The 16,879-nt window shown below is 43.7% G+C and overlaps 1 protein-coding gene across 4 annotated transcripts in view; it reads right to left on the bottom strand.

The window, feature by feature from the left end:
• The window catches only part of RTN4 (reticulon 4), a 40,751-nt gene that overhangs the window by 14,317 nt on the left and 9,555 nt on the right, over positions 1–16,879 (bottom strand). The window contains exons 2-3 of one of the 4 annotated variants that reach the window (XM_039569200.1): positions 12,459–12,515; positions 9,213–11,654 (exon numbers count right to left, since the gene is read on the bottom strand). The exons of 1 other annotated variant lie outside the window; for it this stretch is intronic. In XM_039569200.1, the coding sequence (XP_039425134.1) occupies positions 9,213–11,654; positions 12,459–12,515 (2,499 nt within the window). Of the gene's footprint in view, positions 1–2,956; positions 3,148–9,212; positions 11,655–12,458; positions 12,516–16,879 lie in introns of those variants that run through there. 2 more of the 4 variants (XM_039569201.1, XM_010402977.4) reach the window with 2 other exon arrangements.

The raw sequence follows: 16,879 nt of genomic DNA on the forward strand, positions 1-16,879 counted from the left end.
GTAAAAAACTTCATATTTACACAGGATGTTATGTAAATATGCGATCTTCAGGGCTTCTACTGATCTCTGTGCAGAGAATCCAACTGCTGACCCCGCAGCTCCACTGGAGTGGGGCCGGGACACAGCCCAACCTCCAGGAGAAGCCATCAACCATCCAGTGGTTGGTGTGTCAAGCACCAGCACCACCACAGACTGGGCTCTGGCATTTTCAAGGCTTCCTACATCAAGATGATTATTCAAAATCCTGGCTGACATCCTAACAGGAGCAGAGACAAGGCCACAAAATTGCAGCCTCCATTTACGCTCATCAGCCACATGGGAAGCCAGTTCGGTCCTTGACTGTCTCCCTACAGGCCAGGAACAACCACCAGCCCCAGGCTGGAGAAGCTGGGTGGTGACAGCAGGACTGCAGGTGGTGCCAAGCACGTGGGACTGCCACCAACAGAGCTGTCCCTGTCCCAGGGACAGGCATCCCCGCGGAGCAGCACGTCCAGCGGGACAGGCGGCTCCGAATGGGTGCCAGAGGGCACAAAACAAGGCTGCACCACGCACAGGCTTGGCACATCTGCACCACAACCCACAGCAAGAAAAGTGATACAGATTTCACAAGTACATGTTAAAACAACAACATGACCAACACTAACAGATTCCAAAAAAAAAAAAGAAAAAAAAAAATCCCAAATACTGATAAGCCAAAACCAACGTTTTTCTTTCGTTTCTACTTGGCCAGATGCTCGTGCATGTGTGCACAATGTACCAACTGGGAAAACCATTCCAAAGCCCCAAATATTCAAGATAAAGGTTGCCTATGCAGTCCTTGCCATCAGTTAACTAAGTTGAACCAAAATTCAGAGAGATTTTCTGCTCATTAATTAGAAAAGAATCCTGGGATAACCTGGAAGTATAGCTGTGCTGTTCACCTATCAATATTCAGCCATTAAAACCTGACAATTCATTGAAATTATTAAAAATTAAATTAAAAAATGTTACAGTTTAGTATCAATTACTCCATAGGGCCTATCTTTAAAAGCATTAAAATTTAAAATCATTCTACCCCCCCCCAGGGTAGACCTCTTTCATCCTATCTAGATGATCAATACCACAGGTATTAATCAATGCCACAAGTTGCACCACTTGCATTGTGCTTGTTCCCCAACTACAACACATATACCAAATCTAAATTTAAGACTATATTCATTAGCATGTAGTGTTTCAGCTGCAAAATCCAACTATGAACCACCATACTTTCTGCTCTTCTCTTGTTTTAGATTTATTTTTTTTTAAAGTCATTTTTTAGCATGGAAAGAAGCATGTTGCAATATTTGCTTCTATATTTATTTTGGGGCTTGATGAATAGTGCAATCAGTCCCTGAACTTTACCCATCATTTTCCATGCCACTGGAGCCTGACCTAAGGAAGGAAGAACGTGAAACACGGCGTCTTCGTCTTGTTCTAAACAAAAAAACAACACTAAACCAGGCTTGAAGAGCAGCTGCAAAAGGAGAGGAACCAGGGTCTTCTGCTTCCCCGAAAACCTTCATTTCTGCTTCCATTTTCTTTTAGACCTGATCTCTGCTCAGAATGGGCAATTCAGGGGTTTTAAACCCAAACAGACTCCATTATTCTCAAGGCCTCAAATTCCAGGGTGGGAAAAGTGCTTTCAGATCAGCACCACCCCTGCTTGGCTGGCTGTAAAAGAAACCTGCAAATTGGGCCTGAGCACAAAAAGGGAACCTGCCTTTCGATTTTTACCAAAACCTTCTGACCTCACCCCTTTCTTTTTTTTTTTCTTTTTTTTCCCCCTTTCCTTTCTTTCTTCCCCAAGAATTTCAGGCCTGAGGTACAAAGCCTTGAACATTTAAATTACTTACACATCAATAACATATTACTAAACACCGCATAATATTTTTTCCTAATATTTTACAGCCCTTTAATGAAAGATTAAACTTTGAGAACCTGATTTTGCAGGGGCAAAGTGTTTTCACCTGCAGGGCTTTTTTTGCTATATATTCAGGTTCTGATAAAGCATTCTATGGATTTCAGACAGCTGGCAATTTTGTACAAGTGGAAAAAGATAAAAAACCCCGGATTTTAAACAATAATTCCCTAAAGAAGATGAAAACTTCACAAGCACCAAGCACGATAGGGCCCTTTAAAATATATTCAAGTATCCAGAGATGATGACATTTTTTTAAAGCTTGTCCTGTTGATAAAGTATGAAGATTATGTATTCAAATAAGGCTTAAACTCTAACACACTGAGCACTAATGTAATGATCCACAGAGATTTACACCGGAGATCTCCCATTGGTGCTTACAGGAACAAAGGTCAGCACCACACTAATTTAAGGTTAGCTACTTATTTACCTAAAACAATTTGTTATTATGGCTGTAAATATTGAAAAATCAGACACAGTTTTACCTAGAATTCGACAGAATTATGAACAATACAAAGCAAATAGGATTAAGGGTATATTTCAAACAGATTTTTAGAGAAAATCCCCCCACCCTGCTGTAGCCTGCATGCAATTTCTCCTCTTAAAAATATTAGAGCATGACCTGCAGACTTTGTGGGGCTTTTCAGTTAATGGTTAGTGCTGTTAGATTGTTAATAATCTCGAAATTTCCAAAGACCACGGACTAAATTCGGACTATGCCAGTATTTGTGCCACGCATACCAAAACAAGCCCTTCATTAATATGCTCTGTAGGACTGGAAAAGATCTGCAGTGTCACACGAGCTGTTTCACCTACATAAATTATTTATTCTTCTGTATTGCTCATATTTACCCATTTTAACCTGCAGCTTTTATAATTCTGCATGCAGCACAAAGAGACCCCGCACCTTCGGCTACACTTCACAATCAGATTAATACAAGCTACAGACACCATTTGCTGAAAACAACCCGCGGCATCTTTAAGGAATAAAATAAGGAAAAAAGGTGAAAGAATAAATACCCTTATCCTTCCAACTGCTCGGCTGACTGTCCATCTCTCCAGCTGCGATTATCAATTATGCATTCCAAGAGGGGGAGAGCTGCGGGAGAAGCGCCCTGCAGCCCAGGGAGGGAACCATGGGCTTCCCCGGGCTCCGCAGTGGTGCTGCACTGGTGCTGCAGGAGCGGGTCAGCTGACGGGGTGTGGAGCTGACGCAGTGCTGGCACCGCACGGCCCCGCTGCGCCCGGCGCAGCCCGGAGCGCCGGCACGGAGCCGCTGGCACGGCGGGAGCGGCTCCTGCCGGCCCCGGGGGAGCGGCTGCTCCCGGCACGGCGGCCCCGCTGCACGGACGGCAGCGAGGGCTCGCGGAGCCCGGCCGCGCTAAGCGGCTTTTCGCGGCCCGGCTAAAAGTAGTCACCAGACGAGCTTTAAATAGATTGCTTTTCAAACAGAGGTTCAAAGGCGTTTACAAAGCTCCCAGATGTATGGCTTCCCCTCGGGTTTCTGTAAACTAATGTCTGGCTGCTGGAGGACTAACAGCGACATCTTTGTAACACCTCTCCCTTCACAACAAGCAGCGTGAAGGGAAACAGAAAAGGACCCTTTCTGTGCCTGGAACAAAAGCAGAGGCTCATGAAGAACACGATTAATCCTTTTGCTGGTATCTTTAGTCCTCAGGAGCTGCTCAGCCGTATTTATTCCTCTTAAGGAAGCCCGCAGAAAAAGTTACTCAGCCCTTTACCCAATTCCTACCAGCAAACACCTTCCCCTTTTTTATTTTACATCAGCATTCTCTGTCAGCAGCTGCTGACCTGACAATTAACTGTTCCCTTCATTTAAATAAAAACCGGAACCTGACAGTTTACAGTACCAACATATAGAAGGTAACATATAGAAAGTATTGCACAAACAGGAGAGGAGGTGAACTGCAACTCCAAATCTGAAAGAGAAGAGCTGTGGGAATCACGTTGTCATTTTGTTTCAAACCCTGCTGGAAAAACCACCATTTCTTTCCCAGTTTGGAGTCTCTTCTTAAGATCTGGGGCTGACAGCAAAAAGCTAAAATCTTCCCAGGGCTGCTCCAAAGCCTCTTAAAAATCTAATACACCATTTTCTAAAGAACTAGAAAAGGGCATTCCCACATTTCCACAAAAATACAGCAGACCAGGAGGGCTAGAGATCCAGATTCAGACCTTAAATAGACAGTTTCTCTTCTCATTAGAACAATCTTACACTGAGAAAGATTACTACAAAGATACCCAAAAGCCCTGGGTTTGACTTCAACTGCTACATAAATTTAAGGCCTCCTTTACCAGTTACATCTCTTTTTAACTTAGACAAAGACATGCATTTCAGTTCCAATTTCAACAGGTAAATCCAAACTAGGAGGGAAGTAGGGAGTGTATATTCAAACATCAAAGTGCAAGCAAATGTGAAAAGTTGCACTGTACCAAAAAAAAAGTACAAAATACATCTGAGAATCTGCTTCTGTCTTCAAGCTGAACTGGAAACCACCAAAACCTGAGTCTCTCTCCATATTTGCACTGCCACTGTATTTGCCAAAAAACATCATGCTTTCAAAGGTCTTTCCACTAATTATCTAATTTCTAAAGATACCCAATTAAAGCCTCTTCATTTCGTATTTATATTCTTTGTATCTTATACTTAAAATAGTGCATTTATGCAACTTTCTCTAACCAGAGGGTTTGTTGTGGCCACAGCAGAGAGGCTGCACCACCTGTCCTTTTCCTCTCATCTCCAGTGCGCCCTCACTGCCCCCCAGACCCTCCTCTTTACTCTTTGCATACTCAGTGTTCACTCTCACCACTCCATGCAAACACACCCGTAATGAAATCCATCTCCCCTTTCCAGCAAGAGGGAACCCTACTCTGCACATAAACCAGGCACCAGCACTGCCAAACCTCTGGAGAAGCTCTGTTTTCAGCAGGGATATTGCACACCTGCCTCTACAGCACGCCTGAATGCCAAGTCCAGAGGAGGTGGCATTATCAGGTCCCCCAGACAAGTCAGACACAATCAGTTCTGGACACGTGTCACGGAACGCCCCAGGCTCCAAGGAGCTGCTGCCTGGCAGGGCGAGGGCTTTACTCAGTCCCTACTCACACCGTAAATCACCCTGAGCAGGGGCACTGAGAACAGCACTTTTGCACTGCACTTCCTTCTGCTCTCCCTCAGTGCTGGTGCCTATCTGTGCTCCTGGCAAAGTTGGAAACTTAGCCCAAATGCTCCATTTTCTCCCTAATTCTGCCACTCTGAAGGAACATCCCTCAGGCTTTGCTCTTTTAGCAGCCTCAGCTACACAACAAGTCTTTGCCTCTCAACAGGGGTCACAAGAGCTCTAATGAAACACAGCAGCTCTGTGTCTTTCCTTCAGAAAATTTTCACTCATTGGGTTTGGTTTTTTCCTCATTCCTCCTACTCCTCTCCAAATTCTCTGCCCTCTGGTACTCTCCAATTATTATTATTTACCTGCTAGCATAAAAGATGACCTGAACAAGCAAAGAATCTAGGAATACAATGAGATGAAATTAAATCAAGATATTTTATGTTGAATTAAATGGCATTTAACCAATCTGCTTCTGAAAGAAACTCCAGAGACATTCCAAGGCATTTTTTCTCCAGTGAAAAACAACAAATAGAACCCAACACCTCCCATCTGCTGAGTGGCTCCATTTAACTCACTACAAACACAGAAAATAACAGAAATTCACCAAATGGGTACAGCTGGTATCAAGCAGAACATCTAATGCCCTTTAAGCTTCACACAACTGCAATGACCTGGTTTGTGTTACAGCATCACAGGAAGTATTTGATTTCTGCCCCCATGTTGCAGAGGGAAAAAGGCAAGACTCAGCATTAGCACATTTCCCACCTGGGCTTCACCTTTGTGTTTGCCCCCTCAAGAAAATCCAGGAAATGTACAATATTAGTAATTAGCTGCATTTCTGAGTGCCTGTAATGAAAGCAAATAAACCAGTTAGATTTAACCTGAAAGGAATGTCTACAGAGCCATGAAACAAGGGTGTTCTGAGAAACTGAGTGTCTTGATGGCAAAGATCTCAACATTATTTCCAAATATTATTGTAATGCTCAACATGGACACACAGAGATTTAAACTGCCAATTTCCATTCTAGTTCATAACTTTGTAGTGGTCAGAGGTTTTGAGTCTATAATTCAATAATATCAATAATGTAAAAACCTCCACATCCTGTCAATCAAAACCAGGTTTGTGGAAAGCACAAGTTGGGGAGGATTAATGATCTGTATGAGAGAAGATAGACTGTGCAACAGAAGGGCTGAGAGATGTAATGTGTATATTTAGCTTTCACCTCTCAAACTCATTTCAGGAGTTGGGAATTTCTCCAAACCCGGGATGGATCCCTTCCCGTCCAGCAGGAGCTGAGGTTCCACCTCGGTGACAAACACTAGATGGCATTAAAGCCCTGTCACACAGGCTGGCCCTAATCCATGGCTCCCCAGTGCCCGCTGCACTGGCCTGGTGCTCACACCTTCCTGCAGGAGCTGGGGCAGCAGCACCTGAACCCACAGAAGCTGCCCTCTGAGGTCACATCTTACCAGGCAGTGCATTGATGGAGCTCAGGAATGCGTATTTTGAGGTCTGGTGAGGGTGACAGAAGCAAGGCTATTTGCTCAAAGCCAAATACAGCACCTACTGAGAAATACAAATTTGAAAAAAAAAACCCCACAGTATTCAAGACATCAGAAATTGCTGGTATTGCAGGGAGGTGTTTGCCCTTGAAATGGTTCCAATTGTTACAAGGAGAGGGGTTTCTGTATAACTACCTACAGTTCTGAATTTGTTTGGGTTTGGGGTTTTTTGGTTTTCTGTTTCTTAAATCTATCCAGGTTACCCAAAGGTGTGCCAGGCACCATTTAACAAACCTCCTTCTACCCAGGAGGCCCTTCAGAGCTTTACATTTGCTTCAGAGAAGTAGGGAAGTTTAAAAAGTGTCTGCAGCCTTTTTAGAATCCCTGTTAGCTCCCCGCAGCCCACTGGGGCTGTGGGAAGTTACAACATACTGGCATTTAGGTTAGCTTCCAAAAAATAGCACTGTTAAGTAAGCATTCCACAACTTTGGATTTAAGCGCACCAGTAAGGCAGCTCAGATTAAAGCTTTAACAAGCATCAGTCACACCATCACACCAGCTGAATTCCACAAGTCTTAAGACACAGTAAAATCTATTTCAGTTCCACTGATGGGTAGGAAAAAAACCCCAAAGAACAAAGGTAGACTCAGAAGGCCAAACACATGCACAAATGCACTTGGCCTTGTGATGAACAATCCCTCCTTGTTAGTTCCTCAACGATTCTCTGAAATTGTGCCTAAGCAGTGTGGTATTTAAAGCAGACAACTGATGTTGTTTGTGGCTTGCCTCAGAAGTCCAGTTCTGTATTTTGCAACACAGCAGAGTGTGGAGAAAAATCCAGAAAAAAAGGCCCATTTTTGAGTTGGTATTCTCATCTGTTTAGCTTTAAGCAAATATTCCTCTGGAGTAAAGCAAAAAAATTTCTTCCCAAACAACACAGCATGTCAAAAAGGAAAGCTGCAGCTGCTTTCCAGAGTGAACACAACGCTGAGAGGCTGCAGCTCCCCAGCCCAGCTCACTGGACAGATCTGGGCCCTGTCCCTGCACTGGGCCATGGATGGGAGAGCGATGACACTGTTCAAGTTCAACTTCCTCCTCTCTGCTCTGGCAGCTGGGTCTCTGCAGCTTCTGGGGCAGCTTCCCACGGATGGAAGAGCAGCAGCTGTGTCCTCCTCAGACCCACAGTGAGGGGCTGCCTTCCCCAGGCAAGGACTTGCTACCGCCAGCCTACTACACCCATGCAATGATTAAAGACTCTCTGCAAAGGTCTCCCTTTAAAAGAACTAACAAAAGCTCTTCTATTAAGTGCAGCATTTTGCTTTGTTGTTTTTTTAAGTAGTCTGAGCTCTAAGCAATTAACCCCTTGACATGAAGTCCAAGATACACAGCAGCTGCTCTCTAGACAGTACTATCTGCTGGAAGCCTGGGGAGCCTTCACAGAACACACAGACACACACGGAGTTTTAGCAGTGCAGGTTATCACTGAAATTTTGCCCCAAGGGAAAAGCAAAACTCTCTCCTTTCTGCCTTACCTGTACATATACAGGAGGTGAGACATGAGAAATGGCAAAGGTAAACATAAGAAATACATCTTCTGCCTTATTTCCCAAACCTATTTCAATTGCACCAACACTGATGTTCACTTCAACATACACTTGCTATTCTCTTCCAACTCAGGGTATAATTCTATTTTATGAGCTGTAGGCTGCAGCTACTGCATAAATACAGTACTGCTGCTGAGTCAAACTAACTCCTGGTTTTCTATTTAGAGCACTGTGCTTTCTGCAGTGGCTGTCTTTTTTGGTGTGAATGCTTCTGGTCAAAGCTTAAATAGCAGCAGAGTGCTGCGATATCAAAAAGCAAAGTACTCCTAGAGTCTACAAAAAGCTGGAATTTCATGAGGTGTTCAGTTTACAGAAAAGAATACAACTTCCTTCTACTGTAACTACACATTACTCTAAGAAAAATTAGGGTTACACTGAAGTGCAAGCCCCACCTGAAAAGAGAAACAGAAATGAGTACCTGTGCTGTGGGCATAAACCAATTTTAGTGTTCACAGAACACTCAACTTCTTAACAACCACTTTTCTAGAAACCTGCATACTAAGCTCCCTCATGTTCACCACTTGTTTTAAACCACTGGCCTTGATCTAATGCACGCCGGAGATGCACAGGCTCTTGTACAGATTCCAGGCACATATAGGAGCAGCAGGAGTATTTTCCTGAGTTTTACAATCTGATGTCTGAAATGCTAATGAGAAGGAAGAAATGCCTCTTCAAATCATGTGCACACAGCAAACAGTATCCCACATCCAGAGTTTGGGAGGCCACCCAATGCCCAGCCTGTGGACAACCATGGGAGGGCCTGCAGTGAGCAGACACTCATTTCTGCGTCGACAGACCACAAGCAGCAGAGCTGGAGGAGAAACCTGGAGATGCTGAGTCCATCCCTGATAAACAGAAAAAAGGCACTAAAGCAATCAGAATATGAAAAAGGTCCAAGTGCAGGCACTGACATTTTCTTTTACCCTCAGCCTACAGAGAAGTTTACAGAAAGTGATTTAAAAAGACTAAGTTGTGACATGCTTAAGTTTAGCTAAAGAATTATGCAGATTAGCAAACTGCAAGACAGCATACACAGATTACCTGAAGACTTATTCAGCTTTGCTGAAAATACAGCAGTAGGTTTTTTCTTTTCTTTAACAGAAGCAGCTTCTTTCTCAGCTTCCTTCTCAAAAGCTCCTGGTTTTACTACACTGACTATCTCTTTTTCAGCAGATAGAGGTGAGGTATCTGTGGCTGGTAAGCACGTGGTGGATACTTCAGGCACTTCTTTGTCCACAGCCTCCAACGACTTTTTCAAGGCATTGGTATCTTCCTCAGCTTTTACTTCTACATTCTTCACAGACAGATCACAGGGCAGCTCTGGGCAAGGCAACTGCCTCTTCTCACCCTGGATCACCTTACTGATGTCTTCACCTTCATCTTTGTGCATTATTTCTCTGTCAGTGACCTCTGTCACAAATTCAGGAGCAGTTTTAGGATGACCTAACATCACGAAGTCTTCTTCCACTGAGCCTGGGGAAGACTCCATGGGTGAGAGAGCTTTGTCATCTCCTGTTTTTGGTTCCATAGCAACAGATTCATCAGCTGAATAAGCCAAAGCATCCAGCTCTTCCATTTGAAGAGGAATCTTCTCTGCCTTGGCTGTTTTTGCAGGTATTGGCTCAGATGGTGGAGCAGCAACAATTTTGGAAGAGTCCAGCTCGGGTTGGAATGACTCCAGATAAGGCTTGCCCGTGGCAGCTACTGAATCCACCAGTCCTTCCTCATGTTCTTCATCAGTTGGAATACTCTCAGTGGATTTACTTTTTAAGAGGAGAGATGGATCTTCACTCGCTTCCTCAGCAAAGTCAGATATCATCTGGCTATTAAACAGGCCAGCTTTTCCAAACTGTGGAGACATTTTTCCATCTAGTTCCTTGTGTTCAGGTACATCCTGAGAAATGCTTTCTGTTACCGGTGTCTTTGAATACTCTGCGAAGGATGGAGAAGGAGATTCACCAGACACCTTTGTTCCCTTAATTAAGTCACACGCAATAGATATATAAGGAGTCTCCAGATCTTCAGGAGTGGTGCTACTCTCCCCATCAGGTTGTTTAAATGCCAATGTCTCCTTTGCTTCCTGGGTCTGTGTCAGCGGTACATTCACTGCCTCTTGGTATACAGGAGGTTTTTCAGCCTCTTTTACATTCTCATACTTGGCAGTGGGAATAAACGTTTCTAGTGGGGAAGCTTCCAGCTGCACAGCAGATGCTTCTGCCCCAGCAGTCCCAGTGCTTAGCGGGGCTTCCATAACAATATCCGGCAATATCGGCGACGGAGCAGCTTCCGAGCCTTCGAAGGAGGGGCAGATTTGCGCCGTGGGTTTCAGAGTCTCCTGCGCCGCCTCGGAGGTTTGCACTAAATCAATCTTGGTTTCATAAGCCAGTTTTGTGCAGGCTGCATCGTGCATCTCGTACGCCTCCTGCACCAGGTCAGGAGTGAGACCCTCGGGCATGCTTGTGGCGCTGTCGGGCGGCACTGGTGGGACCCCCTGTGCTTTAGGGGACTCAGCTCCCTGCCCTTCCTGCCCAACTGCTCCAGCACCAAAATTACCTTGTTCTGGGCCTGTCTGAGCTTTCAGTTCTGCAATCTTTTTCTCATCATCAGTTCTATTTTCTGAAGTGCCTTCCTCTAGTGGAGAAAGAGATTTGCCTTTGTTACCACCTGGACTTGGAGAGGAGTCAAATTTAGTACAAGTGATGTAAGTCTGCGAAGGTTCTTTTACAGCTTCTGGGGTGCTTGGGAAAGAGGGATCTTCAGCGCTGCCTTCACTCTCTCTTTCGTAATCCTTCTGCACATTCAGCATACCCACACCATATTTCTCATCCAAACTGCTCTCCAGCTTGGCATCGATCTTACTTCCAACATCCTCTCTCATGCTGCTCAATCCATGACTAGCACCTTTGACTTCCCATACTGGCTCGAATGGTTTGAAGTCTGCATATTCTTCCCTTCTAAGAGGATCTTCTTTCACCACCCCTTTTTCACCATGATCACCATCTCCTCCGTACTTGTCTTTGTTATCGAAGAGATCTTCCTCATTCCTCTCAAACAAATCTTGGGGAGATTCTGGAGACATTTTCAGCTGCTCTGCAGGCATTTTCTCCAGGTTAGGTAATTCTTTAGGGCCCTCTAGCTGTGTATTTTCTTTAGCTGGAGACAAAATGGCTGCTTCTTCTTTAGCAAATGGGGGTTGCGAGTATTTCGTCTCTGAAACGTCTTTGTCATTTCCCTCTGCAAGAAAGGGGTTTCTGGAATTTTTCATAGGTTCTTTATAAACCTCCCCGGAGCTCTCTTTGTAAGTGCCTCTTGCAGGAAATCCATCTGAGAGGGTACCAAAGGCTGTGTGCTCTTTAAAGGGATCGGCTGAGAGAGGAGAGAAGGAGGGAAGAGAAGGAGCAGGATCAAGCGGGACTGCAGTAAAATCCTCTTGACCAAGCGACTTAGTGCTACCTGGCTGCTCCTGCAAGTCCATAACTTTTTCTGTGACCGTGGACAGAAAGGAAAATTAGAGAATGCAAGTGCTCTCAAAGTCAATGCAAACTTTCAACAGGTTCACGTGATTTTAGCGACTAAAAGGCTCTTCCAAGTACTGGCATGGATACTATAAGCCATTAATACACAGTATCACTTAAAGCTATTCTATTTCTCTGCTAGGAGAGAAGTGAGCAAGAGGCTCAAGAAGCAGCAACTTTATGCAGTGCAAAGGTCTCAGTAAAGTTGAAGATGCCAGACAAGTACAGGGGGCAATATTAACAAAGCCAGAACAGGAGGGTGGCAAGGGGAGACAGAGAGAGGGGATGTGTGGATGCTTGGGCACAAACATATTGCACAAATGTGTGCCAAAGCCTTTTTTGGGCACCTTTTTTAAAATGGGAATTTGTGGATGGTGTACCTAATAAAAACCACTAACTCAATACTACGGGTGCAAATTTTACTTCTTTAAAATACTGCAGAAAGTTACTATAGATTAAATCTTTCTGCTCAAACAGCAAAGCAACTATGCTCTGATGTGTTAACCTGTTAACAGTATCAACTTCTCTCCTACATCAAGGGTCCAAGAATTCACAGATGGCTATATCTTGTTTATGAAACAGTTTACCACATAAACAAATGAATGCATATTAAAATCTGGAATAGATCAACTGAAAAGTCAAAACTGAAAAATGTGACAGAGGCTATTCTTGGACCCATGCTGACTTTTAGTAGAGGCAGACTAATGGGAAAGGGTTAATGAGATCAGAAAGGCAGGAGGTACTCAGACAAAGGGGAGCAGAAAGAACTTGCCTGCAGAGGAGTGCATCAGAGGCGTAGATGTAGCAGGAAGAGCAAAAAGGGTCTCATCTGAAAAACAAACAAATAACCTCAGCAGAAGGAAGGGCCAAGGTGAAGAAGGGAGAAAGCACACAAGGAGTCAGTTCCCAATAAACCCAACAGATCCACAGCCAACACCCAAGAGAACCACGGAACACCATCATCGGAGCCAGCTGATTTGGGGCAGCTAACACCCAGATTTCCCCATTCACAATGGGATCTTTACTGAGGGATCTCCACCCTCCAAGCCAGTGACCAACCTTAGGGTGAGACACACCCTGGCAGCTACTCTTTATTTTCATTCCCTGACCTTGCACACCACTGAGCAGCTACACCTGCCATTGCCAGTGGCACACGGTCCTTACTCTGCTCTCCTCACACCCCTCGGTGCGTGTGAGCGCAGCCCCAACAAACTCAGCCAAACACCGGTGAAAGTTCAAATGGCTAAAGCAAGCTCTGAAACACCCCACAAACGCAGCACTCCTCAGGCATGGCCATACTGTCTGCTTTTTGTCAACTCTTTTCTTTTCTGTGTGACATAGACAAGACCCCAGAGGAAGGTGACAGCTTTAAAGCCTTTTTTGGCACGATCTAAGGAGTGTATTTGGCTTTGCTGAGTTTGTTTTAAGCCTAATATCTCCTAAGACAAACCCAGCTCTCCAATTTCCACTCAAAGCAGCAGTAGCAGCCATCACGAGGAAGCAGGTAAAGCAAAAGCAGTCCTTCTCTGGATTTCTGTGTCAGCAGCAGTGTTTTTTCCCAGGTCCATCATGGCCTGTTTGCTTTACGTTGATCTAAGAATTCTAACATTCCAGAATGAAATAAATTTACCTAAAAGTGCATAAAGTTTTCAAATTGAGGCTGTTAAAGGATATTTGCAATTTACATCAATTAGCAGACACTTGTATTAGCAGACACTAAATTATATTAAAGCACTTAAATCAGATTTTTATTCTCAGTACAGACACCAACAGTCTTTAATTTTGCTATTTGCCTGGACAAAACCAAGTAGTGGAAAAGAGGTGGGGGTATTTTTGGCTTGTTTGTTTTTTTGGGGTTTTTTAAACTATTATTAAAAGCAAGAAATAATAGAAACAATTGATTTGAAAAGATGAAAGGCAAGAGTGAGAAATATGGTAGATGAAGCAGCACATACATAATAACCCAGTCAGGCAAGGTATTAAGCTAAGCTGTGTTTTGGCACTAAACCATGACTTGTGCAGAAGCAAGGCCACTTGCAGACACTCATGACCCATCTGGCTTATTCAAGTTAATCCCACCAGCAGTTTTCCAAAAATCAAGTCTCCTCACAACCTGCCTTTCCTGTCACAATACACAGTCAGTTGGGTTTGTTTCACAGAACATTTCTCTCTTGCTGTATTTTGTGGATTATAAGTACCACTTGAATATGACAGAAAACAGAGTAAGAAATAAAGCCGAGTGTAGGACTTGGTATTCAGAAGGTTCCTCAACTCCTGCTGGGCCAAAGGGATTTCTGCTCAGTTTTCTAAAAATTACATTTTTCAATTAAGGACCATATAGAGAGAAACCTCAATTCCAAATTTAGAGCACATTAAAGCAGTGTCACAGTTCAATGGTGGCAAAGCTTTTAAGGACAAAAGCCACGCTGGAGGACAGCTGATGGGTATGTGACACAGAGTCACAGAACTGCAACACCATGTACCACTACAGGCCCTTTATTCCAGTAGCTGCTTGATTCCACATCCCCTGGCTCACCAGGATCCTTTCCACAAGCAGAGACTTCTCCTCAGCCCACACCTTTCCTGAAACCATACACCTGCCCTCCTCCAGATCATCTCAGAGCAGCACAACCCAGATTTCCTGGAAGGGGTCTGCGCTTTCGGGCAGGAGAGAAAGCAGGATGGACCTGATGGGACCACATTGTGAACAGAGACCCTGACAGCCCTAAAGAATAGGGCCTCCCAGGGAAACCAACACCAGGACAGTGGAGAGGAGATGCTGGAAACGCAGGAGGAAGGGCAAAGAAATACAGCAAGGGGTGTAAGGAGGTGAAGGGAAAACACACAAGTCATCCCTGAAAGGTGCAGCTCCCTTCCTGTCTAAAGGCCAACTGCAATCTCTACCAAAAATTCCACATTTAAAATCTTTTGAATGCTTTCCAACCCCAGAGAAAGAGATTTCAGTTTCTAGGGAAGGGCACTGGGTTTAAGAGCATGGGCTCTCATTTTTCAGTGGTTCCTTAAGACAGCACAAGGCAAAAAACTCCTTCTGAGGTCTGGCTTCCATTTACTCAGCACAGAACCATGAAATAGCTATGCCAGCCACTGAATTCCCAGGTTGTCTTAATGGATGGATATTATGTCCACACCCAAACTTTATTTTCCACACATAGCTGGAGTGTGAAAAGAGATTACATAAAAGCAGTGTTTCCTAACCAGCCAAGGAGAACCACCCACTTTCCCTCCACCCACATCAAAATGGCATTTTTCCTGCTGAAAGGAAAAAGATACAAGGGCTTTTTCCTGCCCTTGTGGGTCCTGTGTAACACCTCCAGGCAAGCAGGGAAAATGGAGTAGGACAACTCCCCCATCAGCATCGCTGCTGACTGAACCACCACTCTCTGCAGAGGGGAATTGAAGTGACATGGTGAAAGGGATTTCTTCCAGCAGTGACACTGCTGAAGAATCCCCACGTCCCATGTGGAGGTAGAAACCTCTCAGAAACACAGCTCTGTGGGTAAGTAGGACACTTCTAGGATCCATCACCAGGGGTGGCTTCTCCTATTTGCATCTCAGTGGCAGAAATTAGGTGACAAAAACAAACACAACCAAGCAGTACAACAGAACCAAGTAAAAAAACTTCAGAATACATCGAGCTCTAAGCAAGATTATTGTCAAGCAAAAGTAGATATTCAAAACACCTTAACTGACCTACAAAGTGAGTTTCACTACAGCAAAGCTCCACCCAAATAAGTACAGAAAAAATCTCAGTGATCTTCACTTTTTACAAATCATAACTAAAAACTCCTTCAGTAAGAACTGCTCAATAAACACTTCCATCAGCAGGCAGATTTTGTTTCATGAAACACAGAAGAATGAGACCTCAAAATGAACACAATCTCCATGAAAAGAGTTTTTACTCCAATTTTTTTCTGCCAAAAATCCGTAATGATGTAAGTTAGTAAAGTACTTTCAGCATTGCAGCCAAGATAAAGGTTGACCTCTTATTTATGAGTGGTACCACTTTATATGAGTTACTGAGGCACTCCAGCTGATGGCTTTTAGAGAGAACTTTAGAGACTCAGCCTGTCTGACTGCATTCCTGTTTTTAAACATTTGGTAAATTTTACCTTGGATTTTCGCAAATTAAATAGTCCCTAAAAAACCCTCCAAAACCAAAAGACAAATCACCCACAAATAGCCCCATAGCTTCTTTCATTAGCATGAAGTCTCATACTTTAAAACTGCATTATGATTTCAGCTAAAACATAACAAGAATCAGATTTTAGTTTTGTTTAAAAATAAAGAACCCTGACACCAGTGTGACAAAGATGTGTAATTTTAAACCCTCATTTCAATTTTTGCTGATTTCCCACTAACTGCTGATGCCACAAGATGCTGACATTACCAGCATAAAACTTAACATTTAAATATCAACATTTCAGATAAAAAGGAGAGAAATAAATGGAGAGAGATTTCTTATACAACTAATGAAATGAAAGTTATCTGCAAAGACTTCCAGAGAAAAAGAGAAAAATATTTAAAATGAAAAAGTGGTAAACTGACAATTCCAAGAAAAGCAATTTATGAGAAAAAAGCCTTTTTTCTTCCCACAAAACAGACTTGACAAAGGAAAGCAGAAGACATCAGGCTATTCAGAGAAAATAAGAACTGAGCCAGAACAATTCCTATCCCTCATCGCTGGATTTGTGTAAGTGAAGGACCCTTCCATCTGCTCCCATGTGCCTCCTTCCAATCAGCACCAGCAGGACTGCAGTAAAGTGGCTTTATTGTTCTGCTGCTCTCCTTATTTTTGTGCACGAGCTCAACATTAAAACAGAAAAAAACCTGCAAAAATACAGAGCAAACTTCACCTGATGCCCAGTTTAGCTTTGGCAGGAGACTGCATTAGGCTGCTAGATGGGAGTTTCAGCCTTCTGAACTCACAAACCACTTCCTGGATTAGTTTGCTGCAAAATGTGTGCTATTCTTAAAACAAAATTAGCAAAAATGGAGTCTTTAAGAATCCACCTTTGCAAGCTTAGGAAATGAGCAAGATACCAAACTAACAGGCCAGGGACTGCATTTACCTTACAGACCTCCCACAGGGGGGACATTGTGAGAAGCCTCTCCTGTTAACATAAATATTTAACAATAAAGGAAAACAGGGTAAAATTAATACTCCAAGGAATG

The sequence above is a fragment of the Corvus cornix genome, chromosome 3, assembly GCF_000738735.6.
Source record: "Corvus cornix cornix isolate S_Up_H32 chromosome 3, ASM73873v5, whole genome shotgun sequence".
In the NCBI taxonomy this organism is placed as follows: Eukaryota; Metazoa; Chordata; class Aves; order Passeriformes; family Corvidae; genus Corvus; species Corvus cornix.